Genomic DNA, 24731 nt, shown 5'->3' with positions numbered 1-24731 from the left:
GCTCCTGAAAACACCAAATATCTAACGAAAAATCCCTCCATCCACACATTACCTGATCCATTTATTATTTGACCAATCCAATCAATGAATGAGAAAACGTTAGTGTAGACTCCAGGATTGGGGTTTTCCCTACAGTTAACCCCCCAGTTCACGATTCCAAAAACTGAGAAGTATCTTGTATTATCCATCAGACAAACCAGTGGTCCACCAGATCGGTCCTGAAACAAACAATTTGGATGGTATCTCAATGTCCCATTTGCTTTTCATTATTACAAATTATTTTCATCTGTCGTAGTTGTTCCTGTTGGTATTAACTCTTAATGCAAATACTTGGTAGGGGGTTCAAAGGAGAACAAAACAAACCCTCTCAAGATCAAACAATGTTGGAGGAAAGTGTTGGGTCATCAGGAGAATAAATATAAATATGGTTTCATTGGAGCAAATAAAATCAAATAAATTACAATGAAATAAACTCAGGACAGTAGCTAGAGTAGTTATTGAATACTGCTCGCGCTGAATAATTTCTTAGTTTGCCATTCTATATAGTTACTAGGTGAAGGGCAGTAATAATAATGAATTAATAATCCACTGAACAGATTTTCCTACACTGAAAGGGTCCTTCACAATTGCTGACCATAAAAACTTTTAACTAATGTAACCGTTACAATCTAAGAATTCCAATCTTCACTGTGTAAAGTATTTAGAAAGCTCTAGAGGAAATAAGATCAGAGACAAAGTAAGCTCATTGTCCACATTCTGTCCTGGCTGGACCTTTGTTAGTCCACCTAAGAAAAGAAAAAGTGATCCTAGGGCAGAAATATGGATAGTGATGTGAGTTTTAAAAAATCATAAAGAGCCGTCATTTCAGCACTGTTTGGGGGTGTTTATTTACTTTATGGGGAGTAGAAGCCGGATTTAAGCTTAGTTTATCACTTCCAAGCAGCTGTTCATCATTGTATATCAAGAGTTTTGCTATTCCAAGTGTTTTGCTACATCTGGGGCTAGAGGGTTAGAATGTTTAATATAGGTCTATGGAGTATTATTAGCTCGATGGCTCCACACTAGGGAGGTCTACCCTGTCTCCATTATAGGCTTTACAGCTATTCTTATTCCTTCTATTGGGCACTTATATGCCACATAGGAACATTTAACCTCTGGTATTGCCCCTTCATTTGGCTTCCCCTTTAAAGCCCATTGAGATTCATTTTCTCCTCTTTATGGGGTAGTGTGTTTTTCATTATTTATTTATTATTTTTTTGTTTGTGTTTATGATTATTAATAAACTTGTGGTTTTTAACAGTAACAGTAATCTCTGATATATCCTATCTGTGTATCCTGGACATTTCTGCCCTAGGATCACTTTTTCTTTTGTAAGTTTATATTTAAGGTTACCCCCTTTCTGGATATCTTCAGGACACACTTCAAAGTCCCTGTTTAAGGGATATTTTCTGTCTTTTCTTTTAGTCCACCTAAGAGTCTGGTTAGATAGAAAAATCTTGAATCTACACAGACTGGAAAGAAAATAGAAGTGAAGTCATCATGACTTTCTAATTCTCTATTCACTATCCGCCTCATCCCATATGTTGGTATTTTTATCTTAAAGGGACACTATAGTCACCCAGACCACTTCAGCTCAATGAAGTGGTCTGGATGCCAGGTCCCTCAGGTTTTAACCCTTCATGTAAACATAGCAGTTTTAGTTTACATAACCGGGTTAATCCAACCTCTAGTGGCTGTCTTCCTGACAGCCGCTAGAGGCGCTTCTGCGACTTTAGATGCGAAATTCGCATCCAAGTGCAGAACGTACATAGGAAAGCATTGAGAAATGCTTTCCTATGGACTGTTTGAATGCGCGTGCGGCTCTTGCCGTGCATGCGCATTCCGCTCCACTCGGGAGCTGACGTCGGCGGGGCAGGAGAGGTCACCAGCGCCGAGGGAGCCTGCCGCTGGATTAAGGTAAATGGTTGATGGGGTTTTAACCCCTTCACGCCAGCGAGAGGGGGACCCTGAGGGTGAGGGTCCCCCAAGGATGCTCTAGTGTCAGGAAAACAAGTTTGTTTTCTTGACACTATAGTGATCCTTTAAGGGCTGGCAATGAACTGCGTGAGAATAATAAAATACAAAGCATCCATAAAACATCTAAATTACAGGAAGCTTAGGCCCAGGTCATCGTGTCTCCTGGGTTGAAGCCCAAACATTTGCAGTGATTTCCAATGCTTTAGACAGAACAGACTGTCTGGCACAGATTCAGAATTCAACACGTACAGAACACAGCAGACATTTTTTAACCCGTACTATGATGGACTCCAAGCCGGATATTAGATTTGAATTTAATTCCTCTCTATAGATACACTAGTGATTCTTTTTTCTATTTATTTTTTTCAGGGTCTGAAAGGATATCCATGGCATTAGTGTTACGTGACCTACATTCATATGTAAAACTTACTTAGTGAAAACATATTAAAATAAATTTAGATTATGATTCAGGGAAAAAGGATCACTTAGAAGTTAGAACCATTAATGTTATTAATGCATTAATTTTAAATCCCTTATTTTATACAGATCGTTCTTAGCTGTAGGATTTCAGTAATCTTTATTTTTTAGATATTTCAACCATTCAATTTCCATACAGACACAAGAAGATAGGCTAAAACAAATGTGGTGGTTTTGTGTAAGTACAGTACTTATTGTAAGCCCTCAGCACTGTGAATAACTGAAGTTACAAGGAAATGCATACAATAGTAAAAGATAATGAGGCTGATAAATACATTTTAAATCACAAAACCCGAACTTGGGGCATTTGTAACTTCTAATATCCAAAGTTGACCAAGGCTGGAGGCCATAATGGTTAACAGGATACTATAGGCACTAACTAACAACTTTAGATTAATACAGGAGTTTTGGTGTATAGAACATGCTCCTGCAGTCTTACTGCTCGATTTTCTGCCATTTAGGAGTTAAATCACTTTGTTTATGCAGCCCTAGCCACACCTCCCTGCATGTGACTTACACAGCCTTCCTAAACACTTCCTGTAAAGTGAGATCTAATGTTTAAAATTCGATTATTGCACGGTTTGTTTAATTTAGAATTATTTTTTTTTTTATCTCCTGCTATGTTAATACCTACAAGTGCCTCCTGTGTGTGGTTAAATGAATACTATAGTGTCAGGCATACAAGCATGTATTTCTGACACTTCTGTTCTACTAGTACGATTTATGCCCCCGGCCCCTTGTCAGCAAAATAAAAGGTGATTTTACTCACCTTTTTACAGTTCTCCACCCCCACTCCGTCCCCTTGACTGAGATCATCCAACTTGATAATATCAGCCCTTCCCATTGGGAGGCTATTGTGCATGCACTTCATAAAACAGTTCTGCGCCCGTCAGCATCTGCTCATCAATCAATGCGTCTCTGTGATGAACATTCAGCGCCTCCATGCAGGGGGTGGAGACGCTGAACGTTAGTGCTGCTGAGTGTGCAGCAGTGATCCAGGAAGCACCCCTCTAGTGGTTGTCTGAGTGACTGCCACTAGAGGTTTTCCTAAGCAGCAATGTAAACACAGCCTTTTCTCTGAAAAGGCAGTGTTTACATTAAAAAGCCTGCAGGGACAAGGAGTAGAAATCAGAACATCTACATTAAGCTCTAGTTGTTCTGGTGACTATAGTTTCACTTTTAGACAATTAACAGAGCAGGAATAAAAACTTCTAAAGCAAGTTAAGATCTGACTGAAAATGAAACCCTCTATTTATGCAGGCTGTGGTCAGTCAAAGTCAGGGGAGGTGTGGTTAGGGCTGCATGAACTGAAACAAAGGGTATTTTACTCCTATATTTGAGCAGTGAAACTGCAGGGGCATGATCTAGAAACCAAAACTACTTTGTTAAGATAGAGTTGCACGGTGCCTATAAAGTATCCATTTAACATGGCCTCTCTGCTTTCATTCTTCTTCCTTGTTTGGATCTATCTTTAACACTGTCTCCGCTTATTTTTCTTACATGTTCCTAGAGATTATATGCGCTGCTTGCTCTGTTTACGATACCGGCTGAAGTGTGTTAAAGCAATCTAGAAATTAGTTAAACTGTGCAGTCGGACATACGCACATGATTAGTGTTTTGTATTAGAGTTACAGCATTTGGTGTTTGGGTTTAGATTAATGTTAGGATCCCAGCGCTGAATGTTCTTGCACACAAGTAATCAAAAAAAATATCCATATTGCCATCATACAGTTTTGCTCTGCTCCATCAATCATTCAAAAATTTTGACCCAAATAATTCAAAGAGCAAAACACAACAATAATATATCTAAGATTCTAGTCTTAACAGCATATTTCTACAACCTGATGGCCTTTAACCAGCTGGATGTTTTTCCCATTCAAAGAGAGACATAAATAGTTGTAGGATCATAGGTTGTCCATCATGCAGAGGTTGTTTAAAGGACCACTAAAGTCCTCCAGACCACTTTATCTCCACGAAGTGGTCTGGGCACAGTGGCCATGTCATTTTAACCCAACAATGTAAAACAGTGCAGTTTTGTAGAATGCCGAGTTAAATACACCTCTAGTGGCTGTCATACTGAGAGGAAGGGGACATACAACGCTTCCCATTGCAGGCAGTGCCATTTGGCTGTGCATGCCTACTTTGAAGAAACATTGGACTGGAGCATTGGAGGCAAGCTTTGTTTCTTTGAAAGGGGAACGGGCTGCAGCAGCAAAGGAGTCCCAAAACACCGTAAACAATCTCTTTTTAGCACCTGAACAAAAGGGAACCAATACTCCCCCCAAAAAACTATTGTTATTTTAGGGATCATAGGTGCTCTTTATATATGAATTTCTTGGATGATGACCTTGGAGCCTAACTAACAATTCAGAAGAAGACTTAAGCATGAAAACTACTCACTGTGCAAGTATCATTCCTATCTCCTGCTGGAAACCCAGCACAGAACATCTGATCTGTGATCCCCCCAGGACGGCTTGCGTAGTACGCTTTGCAAATATCATTCAGAAGGATTGGAACTTCAAGTTGTTGCAGTTTTGTAGCCTCCAGTACTCCTGCGTTATAAAAGAGACAATATATCAAACGTTGTTGTGTAATAGTCTTTATCAATAAGCTGCAATTCCATTATGATAGCTCCAAATTGTATTTTCGAACAAGTAGGGTCAATAATTCCGAACCTGGGAGCTATATAGACCAGCAATTTATGATGTCCATGGCCATACAATAATTGTCTCACTCTTTAATTACTTTGTGTTTTTATTTTGAGATTTTGTTAAATTGTATTCTTGTTTAAAACGGGCTTTATTGAATTCCATGACCCACAGATGTTTCTTTTTGTAACATTCTTTGTTAGATCAAAAAGCATATAACAAGTCAAATTGTCTTAAAATTTGATCCAGTATGTTCATCCCGTCTCGATCTGTCTCCTCCTGCAGTCCAAACATTGTATGGATTGACAGGAGAAAAAAAAGCAGAATGGAGATAATGAGAAAATGAAATACTTTCAGCACACCCAAGTGAAGCAGTGTGTCCCTTTAGCTTTATTCACGTTTACAAAGAGACACTTGAATAAAGAGACACTGCTTCACTAGCACGTGCTGGAACTATGTATTTTACCTGCATGTTGTTTTTTTTTTTTTTTTTAAAGATTCTTTATTTTTCATTTTTCAGTTTTCATGAACAAAAGTTAATGAACGTTTTTACAGAAAAAAGAGGTTGGTTAGTTAGGGGGTTACAATAGGATACAAAATATTTTCAGTAGCACATATTTCTGGCATTGTGTTTTGGTATCTCTTATAACATTTTCTTTTGAGGACCTTGAATCAGGGAGGTTACGTGTGTGACCTTACAGATCGTGTTATCTGTGGTCAGGTGGTGTTACAGGGTTCCTGGGGTGGTTACGATGCGTCCAGCAAGGTACCAGTTCCGGGATGTTCCGGTTAACAGAGATAGTTGAGGTCGTAGGGTCATTAGGCCAGAAGCTTTCGGTGGTGGTCGTCCTATTGTTGGGGGGAGGGGGACATCTGTCTGAGGGGGTGTGGCCTTCGTGTCGATCGATGATTGTGATTGTGTCAGTAGGGCCAGGTAGTTAGGATGGGTGTTACAGGGAGGGGAGTGTTAGGTAGGGGGGGTTATTAAGGGGGTAGGGAGAGGAACTGCGGAGAGGTGAATAGGGGGCTGCTGCCCGTCTGGGTATTCCCCTCGAGCCCAGGGCGGGTGGGGTTGGGTTAGGGGTGGGTTGGAGCGGTGCGCTTCTCCATAGTCGTGGTGAGCGTTGGTGGTGTTGGTCGTTTGGTCTGGTATGTCACCACGGGAGGGCATTATTTCCGTCGAGCCATGGGTCCCAATCCTTGTGGAATGATTTAGGGGTGTCATGTATCTGTGCTGTTAGTCTGTCCATGTCTATGCTATCTGTGATTTTCGTGTGTATTTGAGGGTGAGTGGGTATACGTGGTGTGGACCAGTTTTCGGCGATTGCTCGGCGTGTGGCTAGGGCTATTCTCGCTATGAGCTTATTTTCGCTACGGTTGAAGCTGTCCAGGGGTTTAGAGAGCAAAAGGGCCCACGGGTCAAGGGGTACTGGTTTGTTAAGTAGTCTGGATAGGAGGGTCGTCATAGTTATCCATAGGGGTGTAAGTTTGGGGCATGTCCACCAGCAGTGGAGGAATGTGCCTGTTTCTCCGCACATTTTCCAGCAGAGGTTGGTGGTGCTTTGTTTCATGGCCTTTAGGCGGTAGGGGGTGAGGTACCATCTGAAGAGCATTTTGTATGCCTGCTCTTGATGGGTGACGCAGATTGAAATAGATTTAATAGATGCCCAGATGTCAGCCCAGTCCGTGGGGTCCACGGGGGGTCCGAGATCTTTTTCCCACGCCATGATGTATGGGAGGGCTATCTGAGTGTGGTGTGTGGTTAGATTTATGTAGATAGATGATATTTGGCTCTTCCTGGATGGTGACTGAAGGGTGTCTCTTTCAAACCCGGTTAGGGACGAGGTGGCTGCTATGCGAACCGTGTCGGTCGCTGCGAAGCTTCGGAGTTGGAGGTAGCGGAAGTAATCAAATGTGGTCAAGGTTTCAGAGTTGGGGAGTTCAGTGTATTGCAGGAGCTTGCCGTTAGGATAGAGGTGTCCCAACCTAACTATGTCGCGATCTTCAAAATGGGCGTAGTGTTGTGGTGTGAGGCCAGGTTGGAACATTTTGTTGCGGAGGATTGGGGTGAGGGGCGAGAGGCCTGTGGACAAGTCAAATTTATCGCTGAGTCGGTCCCAGAGGTCTAGGGAGTGGGTGATTGCCGGGGAGGTGGGGGGTGGCAGTGGCCTGTATTGCCTTTGGAGCCACATGTATTGGGAGGGGTGGTCTCGGCCAAAGATGAGATGTTCCAGGTCTACCCATCGTTTGTGTGCGGGGGGAAGATGCCAATGTTGGATTTGTGTCAGGTGGGCTGCATATAGGTAGTGTGTAAGGTTGGGGAGGCCTAGACCTCCGGAGAGTTTGGGTACATATAATGTGGCTCTGCGGATACGGGGTTTTTTCCCGTTCCAAATGAATCGGTCTATGGCAGTTTGTAGTCTTTTGAGGTCAGTTTTATTGCAGGGGATGGGTAGTGCTTGGAAGGCGTAGAGGAATTTGGGTAGGAGGTTCATTTTAACGGAAGCTATTCTTCCTAGCCAAGATATGTTCATCGGTTTCCAGCGTTCCAGGTTTTGGAATGCTTTCTGGAAGAGTGGGGGATAGTTGGCTTTGTATAAGGCGGTGGTGTCACTAGTGATTTGGACTCCCAGGTAAGTGATCGCCGTCGGGCAAATACGGAAGGGGAGGTCTTGTTTTAGGGAGCGGATAACGGGTTCTGTGAGGTTGAGCGGCATGAGGTCCGATTTAGTGGCGTTGAGTTGGTATCCCGATATCTTTGAGTATTCTTGTAAGGTTGTTATGAGGGTGGTCAGGGTCGGGATGGGGTCGGTCAGGGTAAGGAGGATGTCGTCTGCGTATGCTGCGATGGTGAATGTGTCGTCCCTGATTTTAAGCCCTTTGATGTGTGGGTTGTTACGTATGGTCTCTAGCAATGGTTCGAGGGATATAGCGAATAGTAGGGGGGACAGGGGGCAGCCTTGACGGGTTCCGTTCAGTATAGGGAAAGAGGGGGGGTAATATTGGGGATTAGCAGCTGCGCGGTCGGAGTGTGGTACATGGCTTGGAGGAAGTGGGTGAGTTCTTGTGGGAAATTGAATTTGCGAAGGACTTCGAATAGGTAGGGCCAGAGAAGGCGGTCAAAGGCCTTCTCGGCATCTAGGGAGAGTATGGCGGTCGGGAGGCGTTTATGGTTGGCGTACCAAATTAGGTCTATGACCCGTCTGGTGTTGTCTTGTGCTTGTCTGTGGGGGATGAAGCCTACTTGGTCTGGGTTGATGAGTTTCGGTAGGAGGGGATTAATTCTTGTTGTCATGACTTTGGTCAGGAGTTTTAGGTCTATGTTTAAGAGTGAAATGAGGCGGAAGTGACCTGGGTCTTCATGGGATTTCCCAGGTTTAGGTAGGAGGGTGATGTTGGCTTGTGTCATGTAGTGGGTTGCCTTTGAGCATTGCATTAAAGACTTTGCATAGTCGTGGGGTGAGTATGTCTCCGAATGTTTTGTAATAGATAGCTGTTAAGCCGTCTGGGCCGGGGCTTTTATTGGGTTTCAGGGATTTTATTGCTGCTTGTAGTTCTTCTGGGGATATGTCTGCTGAGATTAGTGTTCTGGCTGTATCAGTGAGGGAGGGGAGGGAGAGTTTCTTGAGGAAGTCGTCCGTTAAGGATCGAATGAGGTCAGATTGGGGGTCTGGGGTGTGGTTGTAAAGGGACGTGAAGTATTGCTGGAAGGTTTTCCCGATTGTGTGTGGGTCGGTGCTCATTGTACCATCTGATGTGCGGATCTTAGAGACTCGTTTTGTGTCTGTTTTTGAGGCGTTTTGCTAACATCGAGTCTGCCTTGTTGCCCTTTTCATAATACTTTTGTTTGGTCCATGTGAGTGCTTTGGCCGTGGTTGAGAGGGAGAGGCGTTTAAGTAGGGCCCTAGCTGTTGTGAGCTGGTCAAGGTGAGAGGGGGTCGGGTGGTGTTTGTGGAGGGTTTCTAGGCGGCCTATTTCAGAGATGGCATCCATTAGTTGTCTGTTGTGTTGCTTTTTACGTGCTGTGGCTATTGCTATCAGTTTGCCTCTGATTACTGGTTTGTGGGCCGCCCATAGGGTGATTGGGGAAGACACGGAGGGGTCGTTCAGGGTGAAATATTCCTTGATGTCTTCTGCTAGGGACATGGTTATGAGCTTGTCTTGTAGGAGTTGTGAGTTAAGTTTCCATGTCCAGGGGCGTGTCATGTTGGGGATTGAGAGGGTAAGGGAGATGTCGGCATGGTCCGACCAGGTGATGTGACCAATGGAGGTGTGCGTGATTCTCGATGTTATGTTTGGGGAGATGAGGAAGTAGTCGATGCGGGAGTAAGTGTTGTGAGGGTGGGAGTAGAACGTATAGTCCAAAGTTGAGGGGTGTTGGGCTCTCCAGATGTCCAGGAGGTTATGTGTGTGTAGGAAGTGGGAGAAGGGAGCGTCGCTGTGTGACGGTCTTGGGTCGTTCTGAGTTCTGGTGGTGCGGTCAATGGACGGATGGTGTGTGGCGTTGCAGTCGCCACCTACAATGGTGAATGTGGCTTTGAGCGTAGTGAGATGTGCTGAGAATGTTTGCCAGAAGGTTGAGTCTGGGGTTGTAGGGGCGTATAGGGAGGTGATGGAGTAGGTTGAGGAGCCTGTTTTGCCTGTGAGCGTGAGGTATCTACCTTGTTTATCTGGGAAGGCTTGGATGTCGTTCAGGGGGCAGGATGCTTTGAGTATGATAGCCACCCCTTTAGTTTTGGCTTCTGGAGAGTTGGCGAGAAAGCTGCGGTTGTAGTGTTTGTTTTTGAGTGGGAAATGTTTGTGGGGGGTGAAGTGAGTCTCTTGGATTAGGAGAATGTCTGCTTTCTGGTTGTGGGCCCATCGTAGCAGGGCATGGCGTTTTTTGGGATTGTTAAGGCCCTTTGCGTTAATGGAGATACAATGTAAGTTGAGTGGCATGGTCAGGGGTGGCCTGGTCAGGTATCGTAGTGTATGAGGAAGGTGTAGGGCAAGTCAAGGGGGTGGGAGGGGGGAGTCTGGGCCCGAGTGGTCCCAGAAGGGCAGCAGGAGGATTCAGAGGACGGGTAAGGCGTATGGGGAGGGGGGTAAACGTGCTGGTCTTACGTCAATTGCCAGCTAAGGTGAACTGTGGTACCGGGGGTCTCTCTGGTCAGTGTGATCGGAGACCAGCGGTACGGAACAGGTTATGTGGGGGGAGTAATGGTCGTCTGTCTGAGAGTGGGCGGCAAACAGTTAATAGGTTCGTGTGGGCAGTCTTGTCTTAATAAGGAACCGGGGAGAATGAAACCTGGGAGGTAGGCTTCTTAACTATGTACAATGGAGTTTATATATTGTCGCGTCTTTCTTTTTTTTTTGCTTTTCCCTTCTTTTTCTTTTTTTGTTATTTTGGGGGGGGGGGGGGGGACACACAGGAACAAGTTGTGGGATACAATAAGTGTCTTCCAAAATGAGCATATTTAACAGTTCTTATAAGTTGTAACATATATCATAGGAAGCTGTATGGCATGACTATAAGCTAAGAACAATTTGAGTTGTCATCATGCATTTACGCTTGACCAGCCTTGATTGAAACTGCTTTTAGACCTTGAATGGGTGGGATGTTAGAGTACCAGATCACCTTATTTGCAGGTGGTTGGGAAAGATCCCCCTACAGGAATCCCTGCCATCAACCTCCCAATGGTTTGTCAGGCCTTTTATCCTGTCTTAAGCTACCCATCGATTAGTAATCAATATTTTTAGTCTGAGATTGTCTAGAACACATTAACACTGACCTGGATAAACGTTCTTTAGGTGTGGGTGGTCTGGTCAGGTAGGAGGGTCGTGTTGCCCTGGTCCCAGTCTCTTTGGGATCTTGAGGGGCTATTGCGTTTCCTGAGAGTGTCTGGGGTCTCTGCAGCTGTCGGGGTACGCCCATTCTGAGTGGCTCAAGGCCGTCGCGGCCCGCCGCCCCCCCGTCCCGTAGGAGGGGGGGGGGGACGGCCGCCAGGACCCAGGCCATCTGTAATTTACTGTCTGTTCATTCCCGCCCTCTGGTCAGGTCGTGTGCTTTGTGACTCCGAGGAGCCGTCACCTTGTCTGTCACGGGGCCGTCGCGGCCCACCGCCCCCCCACCCCGTTGGAGGGAGGGGGGGGGAGGCCGCCAGAGCCCCACTGTGTTCCATCTAGCCCGCCCCCCCCCAGCCCCCCCAGCGCCACAGGTCAAGTTGTGTGTAGTCTGCGTGGTGCACATATCATCCCGGTCAGAGGCCGTCGCGGCCCGCCATCCCCCCACCTCGGGAGGGGGGGGGAGGGAGGACCACCAGGGCCCCGGATCCTTCCACTCTTTTCCCCCGTCCCCACCCCAAACAGTAGGAAGAAGGCAAAAAATTGTCCCCAGTGTGATCTTACTTTAGTCCCAAAGTACTTAGAGCTCTCACAGTTCGATCTCTGTCAGCTGAATCTTGGGGCGTGAGCTGGAGTGCTTCACGGCTGAGTGGGGTCTTCTTCGTCTGCGGTTGTGGGTGTTGTACAGCATCTTGTGGATCTTGGGGTGGGTCGCTGGAGTCTGCTAGGGTCTCAGGTCGAGGTCGGCAAGGCCGGTACGGCTCAAGGCCGACGGCGTGGGCAGCTGTGGTGGGCGGTCGCGTTCGCCGGGAGAGGGCCCCGATGATGTTGAGTGTGTCCCGAGGGCCAGAGGGCAGGTACAAGTGTTGAGTGCACTTTGGCAGGTTCTGGGGTTTACGGTTAGGTCGTTAGTTTCGGCTTGGCGGTATTGATGGTCTTTGTTCTGTGTGTCCGGGGTCGGTTAGCAGGGTGGGTTCGAAGTGAGGGTGCCGTGAGTGGAGCCAAGACGCGGCTGTGATAGTGGACTTCGGTTTAGGCTGGAGGCTGCCTAGAGCGCTGTCTTCTGTCGCACTCCCGTTGTGGCTGTTGGTCCCATGGTCTGTGTTGGGCAGCTGGTTGTCGTTGTGAGGCGGCGTTCGGATCTTGGATTAGGTCTTGGAGGCCTAGTTGTGCGGCGAATTCTTGGGCTTCCGATGGTCTGTATAGCGTGTATGTGTGGTTGTCACGTCGCACCATAAGTTTGAAGGGGTGGCCCCATGAGTAGCGAATTCTCCTTACTTGGAGGGCTTGGGTCAGGGGTTTTAGTTCTCTGCGTTTGCGAAGGGTCGTGGGTGCTAGGTCTTGGTATAATTGTACCGTGTGGCCTTCAATCTGCAGTGGGGTCTCTCTGGTAGCCCGCATGATCGCCTCCTTAATATGGAAATAATGGCAGCGGACTATGATATCTCGGGGTTGCGATGAGCCTGCTGTGGGTGGACGAAGGGCTCTGTGCGCCCTGTCCAGGAGGAGATCGGATGATGAGGCGTCAGGCAGCAGGCTGCTGAAGGCCTCAAGGAGCATGGCGTTGAGGGCTTCTGGTGCCGTAGATTCAGGCAGACCCCTTATGCGGATGTTGTTTCGCCTGGATCGGTTATTAAGGTCTTCTTGTAAGTCCTCCAGGTAGGCTATTTGCTCTTGTATATCTTTGAATTTGTCCTCATGGTTGGAGGTTATGGCGGTAACGTCGGCCATTTTGGTTTCTAGCGTGTGTGTGCGCTTAGTTAGGGCGGTCAGGCCTTCATTGATTGGGGCTAGATGTTTGGTAAGTTCATCTGCCACTAGGGATTTCATGTCTGTGAGTAGTTCTTTTAGGTCTTGCCTGGTAAGGGGCGATGTCTCCTTCCTGTGGCTAGTAATGCTGGTGTCGGAGTCTGAGTCTGAGGCCTGCATGCTGTGTGCGCATGGCGCCTCTCTGTCTGACCTGGTTCTGAAGATTGGCGCCACGGCCGTTCCGGACTTGGATTTTCGTCCGCCTCCCATTTCAGCCTGCTCCGGTGTGGGTCGGGTATGTAGTGCTCGGTTCGTGGGTGGATTGCCGGTGTTGATGCCCGTATTGTGTGCTTATGAGCTGTTTGCCGCCACGGAGCTCTCTCAGAACGCGGCCATCTTCATCGGCGGTTAGGCTCCGCCCGACCTGCATGTTGTTAATACTGGTTTAGGCAGAACTAGACTCCTGAATCCTTTTGGTAGGTGCTGTTCCCTTATTTTTGTGTATTTTTGTGGCAGGTCTGCGAAAGCTGGAGAATTAAATTACGGTTCAGAAATACAGTGCTTAACATTTGATATAGACACAACTAATTCACACAAAAAACCTGCACTTTTACAAATTTCTAGAGAAGTCTGCAATTCGGAATCATAAAGACGCAAACAAGTGGCTCTGTAAGAAATTAAAATGATAAGTTCCAAATCCGTTCATTTCGATACGGACAGCAAATTAGGGAGTTATCTATAAATAATATATATAATATAAATAATAACATAATAATCTATGAAACAACGGAAAAAGCAAAATTAACAGCAGGGCTTCTTATAATTTTGATCTTGTAATAAATTTGGTTCCTTTTGTGTCTTTTTTCAGTTGATTAAAATAATTATTTTACCACGGCCGACGACCCAGCTCACAATACCGGGACTCTCGTTCCACACGCAGGTGGCAATGAACAATACTGGTTTAAAATTAAAAACTGAGCATACACCAGGGTACACAGCTGACATATTGTTTGCTGCAGCTTATCTTTCACCATTTTATTTTTTCTCATTTTTATAATTTTCCCATTTATGTCCATGATTTGTCTGCCCACGCTCTCATCTATTGATGCTTAGACCATAACCTAACACGTAAAATGTGCATGTAAGATGTAAATACTCCTGCCTTGTTTAAATTGCCACTCAGGTCATCAGGTCTACGACCAAGTCTAGCAACTTCCCTTCACTAGTTACTCCAGACTTATACTGTCTGGCCTGTTTAGCCTGCATGATATATAAATTAACAATGTCCCCCTATTTTAACCAACTACCTTATCTTGGCTAACTCATGTTTTTTCTACAAAATTGTTGTTGGGCTTAATCGTTATTACTAATTTACTAATATGTCTCACGAATGCCGAGATCATTTTTTACTTGTGGTGTATTTCAATCTATTTCTTCTTTCTTTTGCTATAATTTACTTTCAGTCTAGACAGTACATCCTATGGTAAATATGCAATATATGCGCAATCTAGACATATATTTCTAGCTCATAAGATAATCCTCTACTGTTTAAGAAAAAAAAAAGAAAATGTGCACTGTACATAAAGCCACACTGTTGTTCACCATTGTTTATTGATAAGATTGCATCAGCTATTGTGGCTGTGCAAATCTGTTTGTCAATCCATGCACGACATAAATAAAGAATAAAAAAAAAAGAAAAAAGAAAAAATTATGGGTAAAAGGCTCGCAATGTTAATATACGTCTATATTAATCAAAAATACTAATACGCAGTCTGACTTACGGTTTCTTCAGGTTTATTCTTACAGTAACTGATACATAATAAAACATCAAAGGATGTTACAAGATAATGGATGTTCAACAGCAGATGGTAATTGCTGGACTCCTGAAGGGAGAGTAAGTCTACATAGTTGGACAGCCGGACAAGAAGAATAACCTCAAGCAGCAGCAGCAGGCAACAGCAAGACCTTGTGGTCCTTTGTCCCCTTTTCTATATAGATATGACCATAATGACGTCAGAGTATAACCCTAGCCAAATAAGGACAAGACCCCCAATTACCACATTCCAGAGTTCTCAGACAGTTACTTTATAACTTTAAGATTGCCACCACCATTTATTCCCCATGGGGATTAATGACTGCCTGAATTTAGAAAACGAACAACATTTTCACACCAATTTCGAATCAATATTTTCAGAACTTCGGACAATATGAAATTACAAAATTAACAAATCAAACTTTTTTCTTCCTGTTTTGCATCTCTCATTTTTAAATCATACAGAAGGACCACTAAGTCTTGAGAGAAGTAAAGTATCAAAGAAGTACGACTATGGTACTTCTGAATAGAAATCACTGAAGTCACTGTGCTGGCATGACATAGAGGGAAAGAGCCACCCTTTGGACTGGTGTGGGGTATCCCGGTCCCGCTGGACTGGATGATAATTGTTTCTATTAGAATGCTGATTTCTGCACCACATTATGGGATGAAGGCTGGGCTGTTCAAGGTGGACGGCGCATGCAAACATAAAACCCAGAGCCAGATGCCACAAGGCCTCGATTCAGCAAGTATATTCTCACAGACTCTGGCTCAGCTGGACACCATGTGCAAGTCCTTCTGGGCCTAACTGGAGGAGCGATTAGACTCAACATAACCAAGTCCTGTACCCGATGGGTTCACAAGTGAAATGGCAAAGAGTGGATCAGGAGGCCCCCATTGGGCATATCTGTGTCTAAGAACCTGCTCTCCAGCCAACTGTGTTCATCAGAGCTGTGAAACTGGAGTAGTCTGCTCCTAAAATGCCATCCTCGCATGAGGAGGACAATCCACACAGGAGAAGACACCCTACTAGACAAACCTCACAGTCCAGGCACAGTAATACAAACGGGTGGCATCTTGGGAATTGGGTGACTGTCTCTCAAATATATATCCCTCAACCTACCTTCTACACCTTGAGTTGAGGCTTACGTAGCTGAAGCCTGTTTATACAAATAGAGCTACTGCATGACATGCGGCTTGCCCTAGCAGTTCAGTTTGTTTGATATCTTGTGATTTGCATGTTTTTTTTGTTTTTTTTAACTGCTCAAAATAATGTAATACTGGTCACCTATCTATTACAATACGACCTTTCATACAACTCAATGGCTAGTATAGATTTCCAGGGTAGTCCGCATGGTGAACTCTGAAAATGTGCAACTCTACAATGTGTCCTAAATATTTCGATTAATCTCCTCTCTGACCTCTATGCAGGGTAATGTTTTTTCATTATTTACTTAAAAAAGTGCAATCGCTCACTCGTTTGTTAGTTGTTCATCTGTATATGTATGTTTTCTACCTCTGTGTAGGTTAATTACTGTGTTCCTAACTCATGTCATCATGTCAATTCTCACAGTGTTGTATCTCTGAACGTCAAACATCTAAAAATATATTAAAAAATTTTTTTTTTTTAAAAGAGTAGCATATGACAATATTGCTTTATTACCGTTCCCTTGAAGACCCCATCCAGAGACCACACACAGCATTGAAGCCTTGGCCTCAGTGTCTTTGTCTGGCAGACATATTGGGCGAACAAACAGGTTGAATTGGAATGGTTCTTGTACTTGGAGCAGAGCAATATTATAGTTCATTGACTTCCTGTTAAACTCGGCGTGGACAAATATTTGCTTCACTGAACGCTTCTACACAAAACAAAGGAAAGCACCAAGTTTAATTAACCATGAAATTACAATTTAAATAAATATTGGTTAAAGACGATTTGTAACTCCTGCGCAAGAAACCGTGTAGCATACCTCCACACTGACCCTCTTTAGTCCCTCATTTCAGATCTAGATTTCATTGTCCCATTTTTTCTTATGATATTGTCTTTCTTATCTACAATTCCAGTGTAAACAGGATGGGAGGAGATTTGGAGTGGTTTGTCTGCCAGTTGAGTACCAGGACAGGAGCAGTGGTTAACGTTAAACTATGTTTTTTTGTTTGTGTGTTTTTTCATTAAGTCAAAGAAATACATTATGGCTCCAAACAGCAACTGCTCATGGGTACCTAAGAGCACTCTAGTTATTGAGTGGCACAAACATATATCGATACAGAGATATGATAAACATAATGTGATTACTTCCATATTATTACCCAACGTTTGTTCAGAATATTATATATTTAAACTCTTTCTTATTTTGCAATACTCGAGAAGTGGAAACAAAACGTTGAGATATTATGTGGTAGAACCTTGAATTTCATGCAGGAGAGCCCTTGATCATTGTCCTTTGCCCGGGCATCGCACTTCATAACATTGTGGTTGACTCTTTTTACCTGAATATTTTCCGAATGAGAAAGATCATGCAACCCAGCGACCACCAGCAACATTACAGGCAATTCTTTTCTGAATTAAAAAAAAATAAAATAAATAATAGTCAAAATTTAAAAATATGTAAGATAAACCTGAGTCATTTCATTGGACATTGAAAATCCCCTCTATGTTGTGTTATCCTTTCCATTTAAATTTATATTAAAGATTTACCAATGGATATCACAATCTAATTCTGTCTTGTCACACACTATGTTTTCGGACGGGTGTAAAGGGCGGAGCTTATAACAATGATTGACAGAGAGCCAATTTGGAGGCACCCAGTTCCAGGATATAGGTAATGCAGTGAGGGGGATTTCTACATTTTATTTTATTTTGCAAACATGCATTTGTTAAAATTACCAGATAAGTAAACATAAAATAAAAAATCTAGGTAAATGATGATTACTATTTAAAGGGACACTAAAGTCACCTAGGCCACTTTATCTCAATGACGTGGTGTGGGTGCAGTGTCCATGATCTTTTGATTATGGCAATGTTTATATTGCAGGAATCAATTCAACTCTAGAGGCTGCCTTACTGAGTGACGTGATGCAAATGCCCATAGGAAAGCATTAAATAAAATGTTTTCTATAGGGAAGCTTGGATGCAATCTCGCAGCTCACCGTGCATGCACATTAGGTCGCCAATGCTCTTTCATGAGCCTGTATATACCTAGGAATAGGTTTGTATTCCTAATAGCGTTCATTTAAAGGGACACTATAGTCAACAGAACAACTAAAGCTTAATGTAGTTGTTCTGGTGCGTATAGTCAGTCGCTGCAGGTATTTTAATGTAAACATTGCCTTTTCAGAGAAAAGGCAGTGTTTAAATTACTGCCTATGAACACCTCTAGTGGCTGTCACACAAACGGCCACTAGAGGTGCTTCCTGGGACAGTTCTGCACAACATGCAGGACTGAGGTTAAGCGCTTCCATACTCTAAACGTAGTTGCTGAACATTCTTCATAGAGATTAATTGAATCAATGCCTCTCTATGATGAGATGCTGATTGGTGCAGCACAGCGTTTTGCCACACATGCACAAAAGTATTGGATTGGTTGAGATCATCAAGTCAAACCAGGGAGGCGGAGCGGGGCGCTGGAATAAAGGTACGTATTTTTGTTTTTTTAACGGGAGCCAAGGCCTATGGTTTGAATACTACAGGGTCAGGAATATACATTTGTGTTGATAACACTATAGTGTTCCTTTAATGAAAAGGAACTAATCTAATAATGATTAAAAAAAACAAACATATTATTTACGGTTTGACTAGATAAATCCATTGTCTGCTGAGTAGTGATGCACCGAACTGTTCGCCGGCGAATAGTTCCTGGCGAACATAGCGTGTTCGTGTTCGCCACGGCGGGCGAACACATGCGCGGTTCGATCCGCCCCCTATTCGTCATCATTGACTAAACTTTGACCCTGTGCCTCACAGTCAGCAGACACATTCCAGCCAATCAGCAGCAGACCCTCCCTTCCAGACCCTCCCACCTCCTGTACAGCATCCATTTTAGATTAATTTTGAAGCTGCATTCTTAGATAGAGGAGGGAAAGTGTAGCTGCTGCTCATTTGATGGGGAAATGTATAGCTAGGCTAGTGTATTCAGTGTCCACTACAGTCCTGAAGGACTCATCTGATCTCTGCTGTAAGGACAGCACCCCCAAAAAGCCCTTTTTAGGGTTAGAACATCAGTCTGCTTTTTTTTTTGTGTAATCTAATTGCAGTTGCCTGCCTGCCTGCCTGCCAGCTTCTGTGTCAGGCTCACAGTGGATACTGTGCCCACTTGCCCAGTGCCACCACTCATATCTGGTGTCACAATAGCTTGCATTTCAAAACAAAATTTTTTTTTTCACTGTAATAGATTAATTAGCAGTTAGTTGTCTGCAAGCGTCTGTGTGTCAGGCCAACACCGTGTACTCTGCCAGTGTGCACAGTGCCACTCATATCTGGTGGCACAATAGCATGCATTTAAAAACCCACAAACTTTTTTTCACTGTAATAGATTGAATAGCAGTTAGTTGTCTGCAAGAGGAAGAGGAAGAGTTGTGGTCACCATCACCACCAGAAACAGCCTTATCAGCATCGCTTGCTGGACCTGCGGCAACGCTGGAAGAGGATTGTGAGGAAGAGGAGTCAGAGGAGGAATGTGGCTTTGAGGAGGAGGAGGAAGACCAACCACAACAGGCATCCCAGGGTGCTCGTTGTCACCTATCTGGTACCCGTGGTGTTGTACATGGCTGGGGGGAAGAACATACCTTCATTGAGATCACTGAGGAGAAGGAACGGGAAATGAGTAGCTCGGCATCCAACCTTGTACAAATGGGGTCTTTCATGCTGTCGTGCCTGTTGAGGGACCCTCGTATAAAAAGTCTGAAGGAGAACGACCTGTACTGGGTGTCCACGCTACTAGACCCCCGGTATAAGCAGAAAGTGGCTGAAATGTTACCAAATTACAACAAAATAAAAAGAATCTCAGGCACTCACTGTGAGTGCCTGAGATTCTTTTTCTTTTTCTTTTATATATGTCTCTTGGGGTCTTTTGCTGACCCATGCTCAGTAGCACCCTGTGTGTAATTGTTGTGACTGAGTGCGACCCTATTTCTATTTTTGTACCAAATTACAACAAGTCGGAAAGGATGCAGCATTTGCAAAATAAATTAAAAAGTATGCTTTACACAACCTATAAGGGTGATGTCACAGCACAATGGGAATCTAACAGGGGAAGAGGTGAAAGTAATCCTCCTCCTCCCACGACCACGCCGGCAAGGACAGGACGCTTTAAAGACGTGTTGTTGATGGAGGACATGCAGAGCTTTTTAAGTCCTACGCATCGCCACAGCCCTTCGGGATCCACCCTCAGAGAACGACTCGACCGACAGGTAGCAGACTACCTCGCCTTAACTGCAGATATCGACACTCTGAGGAGCGATGAACCCCTTGACTACTGGGTGTGCAGGATTGACCTGTGGCCTGAGCTATCCCAATTTGCGATAGAACTTCTGGCCTGCCCCGCTTCAAGTGTCCTGTCAGAAAGGACCTTCGGTGCAGCAGGAGGTATTGTCACTGTGTCAGTGTGTATCAGGGTCCCTGAGGACAGGTGTCAATCCATTTCTGCCAAGTGACCCTATGTAGGGGGAACAGTCCCTATTCTGCTCTGGGTCAGTGTGTATCAGGGTCCCTGAGGACAGGTGTCAATCCATATCTGCCAAGTGACCCTCTGTAGGAGGAACAGTCCCTATTCTGCTCTGGGTCAGTGTGTATCAGGGTCCCTGAGGACAGGTGTCAATCCATATCTGCCAAGTGACCCTATGTAGGGGGAACAGTCCCTATTCTGCTCTGTGTCAGTGTGTATCAGGGTCCCTGAGGACAGGTGTCAATCCATATCTGCCAAGTGACCCTATGTAGGGGGAACAGTCCCTATTCTGCTCTGTGTCAGTGTGTATCAGAGTCCCTGAGGACAGGTGTCAATCCATATCTGCAGAGTGACCCTATGTAGGGGGAACAGTCCCTATTCTGCTCTGTGTCAGTGTGTATCAGGGTCTCTGAGGACAGGTGTCAATCCATATGTCAAGGTGTCAATCCATATGTCAAGGTGTCAATATGTCATATGTCAGGTGTCAATCCATATCCATTGTGATTTAGGAATGTTAGGTGACTTATGCCCTTTATGGATTAAAACCAGACTCTGCATCAACTGTGTAATTTTCCATGGGAGTTTTGCCATGGATCCCCCTCCGCCATGCCACAGTCCAGGTGTTAGTCCCCTTGAAACAACTTTTCCATCACTATTGTGGCCAGAAAGAGTCCCTGTGGGTTTTAAAATTCGCCTGCCCATTGAAGTCAATGGCGGTTCGCCTGGTTTGCGAACATTTGAGGAAGTTCGCGTTCGCCGTTCGCGAACCGAAAATTTTATGTTTGCGACATCACTACTGCTGAGCTATAATTTTACTTAGAGTGTCTGAAATTGTCACTTACTTGTCATACACACAGCTGGCAGATGTCAAGACCCAGTATTCAGAAAGGATTACGCCGTCACATATATGTACTGCTCTGTACTGTAAGCTGACATGCCAGGGCCACGAATTAGGCATGGCCTCTTGTGCTCCAACTAACTTACTGTATATAAACCTGGGCGGTGTGGCAGGAGTTCCACAGGTCTTGTCTAATAAACATTGAACAGAGAAAACAAATCTTAATATACAGTGTGGATTATGCAAGCAGTGATATCCACATTCAGACTTACAGTGATCATAACACGCTCTGTTGTAAACACGATTGTATGTTACATTGTGTCAGACTTACAACAAATCAAATAAATAGCGCTAAGATCAATTGATATGTACATTTTTCTATTACTGAAATTCAGAAAAGGGAATATGGCTTTTGATAAGTAGACATTGCGCTGCAATGGTTCTTCTACACGTTTCATGAAGAAGTGCTCACTTTATCAATGCTGTTTCAAAATGCACTGTTCAGTTTGTTGTACACAATTTTATTGCCGATAATTAAAGAAACACTCCAAGCACCATAACCACTTCTGCTCATTGTAGTAGTTACGGTGCCAAGACAACCCCCAATGTAGGTTGCCATTCAGTTTTCTTACTTGTGGTTTGCTGTGCGCCGCTCCCCACCTTCTCTCTGTTCACTGAGAAATCCTCAGGGCGATCATTAGAGATCAATCAGCTGAAGCAGGATGCAGTGGCCGCTAGACCCCAGTAAAAACTCAAACAATGGTTTAACTACTTACATTGGCGGAGGAATGCCAGGGTACTCCTGGCCCACAACCACTACAGGGTGCTGTAGTGGTTTTGGTTTTTAGAGTGTTCCTTTAATTATGATATTTACTAAAATTTAGAAAAGCTGGTTAAATATCAGACACTAGTTGTGGTGTATCTACTGTGAACACTGTAGAATTGGTTCTGTGAATAGAAGTAATTTTTCTTAATTCTTTACCGTCTTTACATTTTTGGGTTTCACATGTGAGTTTTTTTGGAAGGAGGAATTATAGACAAACAGTATTTTGAGTAGGAAAATTAGATGAGAAAATTTGCCTAAATGTCACATTTTCAAACACACGTAACAAAAACTTATCAGCGATCAATAATTCTTTAAAAAAGAAGTAACTGAAATTTACTTGCCAAAACGAACAATTTCTCCTTTATTTTTAGGTGGTTGGTGTTTATTTTTCCAGAGCGCAAAATTCACAGCTGCAGTATAGAATACACAAAGGCTAAAATTAACAAATGCAAATAATACTAATCTGGAATGATCTTTTTAAAGATTCAACATAATGTACTAAAAAATTATAACAACATGTTCATTGTTATTGTCCTACTTGATTTCACGAAATCATTTCTTTTTAATAGGGTTGTAAAAGATTGTGGCACAGAGATATGACATTAGTGACACGGTTTGCTTACCTCCCATTGGCTGTGCAGCGATCTATTTCAGAATGTTGACATCTTGATACAAATTTTAATCATGTTTAACCCACTTGTTCCTTAACTCCTTAAGGCCAAGTTACATAATGCTTCCATAACTCACCAGAAGCAAAGATTATGTATCAAGATAAAAAAAAAACCCACTCGTATAACAGGAGGCAGGGTTGTACAGATTCTTTGGGCAAAGGTGCCATATGCTGGCCCCCATAATGCGTCTTAACCTGTGTTTCTTAACCCTACTTTTGAATGTCTTACCCTCTTTAGCCCCTTTTGTGTTTCTTATGATCTCTTTTGAATGTCTCACCGCTTTAGTGTATCTTATGCCCCATTTGTGTGTCTTACACCCCCTAACAGTGTATCTTATGTTCCCTTTAGTCCCATTGTGTGTCTTTCATCCCGTTTAGCGTATCTAATCCTCCCTTCTATGTGTCTTACTCCTCCTTTGATGCCTCCTATCCCCCCCTACCCCCCTTTGCATGCCTCCTACTCCCCCCCTTTGCATGCCTCCTACTCTCGCCGCTCCCCATTGCATGCCTCTTACTCCCGCCACTCCCCTTTGCATGCCGCCTACTCCCCCCGCTCCCCTTTGCATGCCTCCTACTCCCCCCGCCCCCATTTGCATGCCTCCTATTCCCGCCTTTTGCATGCCTCTTACTCCCCCCCACTCCCCTTTGCATGCCTCCTACTCCCCCCGCTCCTGTTTGCATGCCTCCTACTCCCCCCCCACCCTTTGCATGCCTCCTACTCCCCCCCTCTGCATGCCTGCTAACCTCTTGTTGTAACATAGACCTTGTGGACTGCTGTAGAGGGTCTTCCTTATCCTTTACCCAGTCTGATGGGAAGCCAGACTGTAACTTTTTCAGCTATTTTTGCCTTGAATTTGAAACTCATTTTCAGTTCTCACGTTAGTGAATAAAACGGATATTACACAATAAGCAGTTGTCTAGGGGCGGAGCCTGGCCGTGGAGAGGATCAGACGTCCACAGCACGAGCTCCCGTCTGAACTGCCAATCCACACCAATAATAACCCGGTATACAAGCCACGAACTCCACTAAACTGCACCACCTGAGAAGGGGAAGCAAAGGAGTACACAACGACACCACGCACATGACTCTAAGCCACCGGGAACTTGAGAAATAGAGTTGGGGCCTACTGCGACGAAAGACGCTCAGTCCTGCGGTCTAGGTAGAGACAAAGGCGAGGGTAAGGTGGCCTACCACCCAGCCCGAGACTCCCTCGAAACTGACCCTAATGAAGCAGAGGCCTTTCTCTCCCCACCCCCCTGCCAGTGAGGGATATCCCGGCACCAACAGCTTACTTGCTGCAGACACCATACGCCCCAAAGACTGCTCACCCGCGGACCTCTAACTCCAAAATTGCGGATGCCGAGAGCCAGTCGACAAGCGTGGGGACCAGTGGAGATCCAGCGACTCAAACTATGACCAAGCTCGACGAACTCTTTGACGCCTTCTGGGCTCGGATAGCAGAGAGGAAGCTGCACTCCGCACCAACTAAACAGACCTCCCCTGTAAGTGCAGCTCCGGCAGCCTCTAAACCTAAACTCAAACGAAGAGTGATAACCGCCAGCGGCTCCCCCAAAAGGCACCGACAGCGAAACCGGCAACACAAGCGGCAACAAGGAGCCTGCTCTCCGCCTAGCCCCCACCTCCACTTTAAGCCACCACAATCCCAGACGGGCCCAGAAGCAATCACCCCACATGAGAACCACAGACCCCCCACTATGCACACTCCTACCACCAACAGCCTGATGCCTGGCTCCAGTACACATCTACGGCTTGGATACCGCAGGAGATGGAGGCTCAAGGGGGCCGCTCTAGGCATCCGGAGGGGATCGGGTGAGAGAGACCACGAGACTGGAATCTGTCGGGTGCAGTGTTGATTACTTACCTGTCATTATTTCACACTAAGCGAAGGGACATATAAGTTTAAGCCTACTAATTAAATGAATCTACTGGGGCAACCTAAATCTTAACCTATTTAAAAATTAAGGCTGTTGGTTTATACACGTGTAACCTCACCTGAAGGTGCAAAACGATATATACTTTCTCATGTATAGGAGAGAATAGAAGCCTGCTGTAATTAATGATATGACTCTAGCCACCTAACATAGCAAACCCAGCAGTGTTAAGCATTACCTGTACTCACAAGTTTCATGTACTTTCATGTTCACTCTGATGTTTAAGCTCTCATAAATTAGAGAATTAAAGCAAGG

General features: G+C 44.6%; 1 protein-coding gene across 1 annotated transcript in view; it reads right to left on the bottom strand.

Annotated features, from left to right (window-relative positions):
• Window positions 1-24731, bottom strand: part of OVCH2 (ovochymase 2) — a 60539-nt gene that overhangs the window by 12888 nt on the left and 22920 nt on the right. The window contains exons 15-19 of the mRNA XM_063437533.1: window positions 21032-21218; window positions 17017-17086; window positions 16190-16385; window positions 4894-5042; window positions 53-218 (exon numbers count right to left, since the gene is read on the bottom strand). Of these exons, the coding sequence (XP_063293603.1) occupies window positions 53-218; window positions 4894-5042; window positions 16190-16385; window positions 17017-17086; window positions 21032-21218 (768 nt within the window). The remainder of the gene's footprint in view (window positions 1-52; window positions 219-4893; window positions 5043-16189; window positions 16386-17016; window positions 17087-21031; window positions 21219-24731) is intronic.

The sequence above is a fragment of the Pelobates fuscus genome, chromosome 12, assembly GCF_036172605.1.
Source record: "Pelobates fuscus isolate aPelFus1 chromosome 12, aPelFus1.pri, whole genome shotgun sequence".
Classification (NCBI taxonomy): domain Eukaryota; kingdom Metazoa; phylum Chordata; class Amphibia; order Anura; family Pelobatidae; genus Pelobates; species Pelobates fuscus.
This window is presented reverse-complemented; position numbering and strand designations above follow the sequence as displayed.